Raw genomic sequence first — 1,739 nt, 5'->3', positions numbered from 1 at the left:
TGGCCTTCAAAGAAAATGTAACATTGCACAGAATTAAAGACATCCCAAGCCTGTTTCTTTGGTACAATACTGTACGGTCCTAGGATGTGAAAGGGTTGTGCTTGAGGTTATGAAGCCCGAAACAGAAAGAATAACACCAATTATCTAACACCGCTGCTTTTGGCACTCACGTTGCAGCAGAAGTGCAGTCCCCTAGAGCCCAGCAAAGGATTCTGGGTAAAGCAATTCTGCCGCCACAGACGCGATAACATCTCCAGTTCATTATAGTGTGTACAGGATGCTCAACACAGACTTCTCGCATGAACAGCTTGGCAACCCACGGCAGAAACCTAAAATTCTTTTCACTTTTTGAATTTTCTGTCGCCACCCCCCCTCCTCCCAGTGACTTTGGCCGCATGCGTGATCCAACGCGGGGAGATGAACTTCCACTCGGTATGACGATGGTATGATGAAACCATGATGACTTGGTGATGGATGTACAGAATGCCATCGCGATGTTGACCTTTAGCGTGTTACTGGAGCTGTACAGAAAGATGGAGGCCAAGGTCAGAACATCGCGGATGACGCGGCGACATCACCTCAGAGACCAGATGTGGAGACAGCAAAACGGGGAAAACCGACGAGACGGATGGACAGGGAACAAGAGATCCTAGAAGTGGCCCACGACGGACACGGCAGGAAGTTCTTGCCGACGGGTTAAGTGCTGCTACAAAGCCGTGATGCGGTTCTCCCCCGGGGTTGCCTTGGAAAAATTCCCGATGACGCTAAAAAGGTCTCCTTGTTGTCACAGTAAGATCATCATCCATAACAAGCGGTGGTTGTCGTGGTAACTCGGCCCAAATGCGCCGGAGTGGCGCTCGCCTGGTTGTCATGGTAACCACGCCACTCATCGAGAAGCGGCCTCAGGAAGGAGGGAGGAAGCGGGGGCTGGTCTAGAGCCCCCTGCCGGCGGTGGACGACGTGGAGCCGGAAGCCAGGCACAGGAGGAGCGACTGAAGAAAGACCAGCAGGAGCCAAGACGGCCGGAACATGGAGCCTCTGCCGCAGTCTGACGTGTCCTCCTGGAAAGGACAGAAAGGGGAAGAGTTATCGGTCCCTCCATTGACCCGGGTGAGACATTAGGCTAAATTTAAGATATGAGCGCCAATAAGAGTATACCAGGGAGCCTATAATCAGAAGGAGCCATTGGGAGATGGAAATGTCACATGGCTGACAAAGGATATCACTGGGGGCAAATACCACATGTGTGGTACGTGGTGCTACCGCTCACCCACCAGGCCGGCTTATATTTTGTGTTACAGAATGTAAACGATACAAGGGACGCCATAATATTTAGGCAATAGGTCTGATTTCACACCGGTACGAGGCTCTACAGGGTTCTCTAAATGGCGGCCCAGGGGCCATATAGCAGCTCTCATTAGATGATGGGGTCTTCTGAATTTAAACACGTCGTGGGCTGCTATGAAGGGTGCAGCCGGTGTCAGTCACACAAGTGGGCCCTTACCATCTGGTTGTAGTCGAAGCAGACATGAGGACCTTTCCGGTATCGAGGCATCTCCACCAGCTCGCACTGCTCCGGACCCTCCGCTGAGAGAGGAAGTCAAGAAACAACAAAAGGACCAAGATGGACTGGGCGCCATTGTCTCAGCCGTGGAACTGAAGCGAGCGTCTGTGCGGGGAGGGTAGGGTTTTTTTACAGCCTGACACTGACTACCAATGCTCAGGAGTGGGGGGGGGGG

General features: G+C 52.5%; 1 protein-coding gene across 1 annotated transcript in view; it reads right to left on the bottom strand.

Annotated features, from left to right (window-relative positions):
• Positions 1–372: 372 nt before the first annotated feature.
• The window catches only part of CACNA2D2 (calcium voltage-gated channel auxiliary subunit alpha2delta 2), a gene marked incomplete at its 5' end in the record, with an annotated part of 53,967 nt that continues 52,600 nt past the window's right edge, over positions 373–1,739 (bottom strand). Inside the window, 2 exons of the mRNA XM_018573851.1 lie at positions 373–1,061; positions 1,505–1,587. Of these exons, the coding sequence (XP_018429353.1) occupies positions 933–1,061; positions 1,505–1,587 (212 nt within the window). The remainder of the gene's footprint in view (positions 1,062–1,504; positions 1,588–1,739) is intronic.

Source organism: Nanorana parkeri, unplaced genomic scaffold, assembly GCF_000935625.1.
Source record: "Nanorana parkeri isolate BGI_ZX_2015 unplaced genomic scaffold, ASM93562v1 scaffold2576, whole genome shotgun sequence".
Lineage (NCBI taxonomy): Eukaryota > Metazoa > Chordata > Amphibia > Anura > Dicroglossidae > Nanorana > Nanorana parkeri.
The sequence above is the reverse complement of the archived record's forward strand: the minus strand, read 5'-3'. Positions and strand labels throughout refer to the sequence as shown.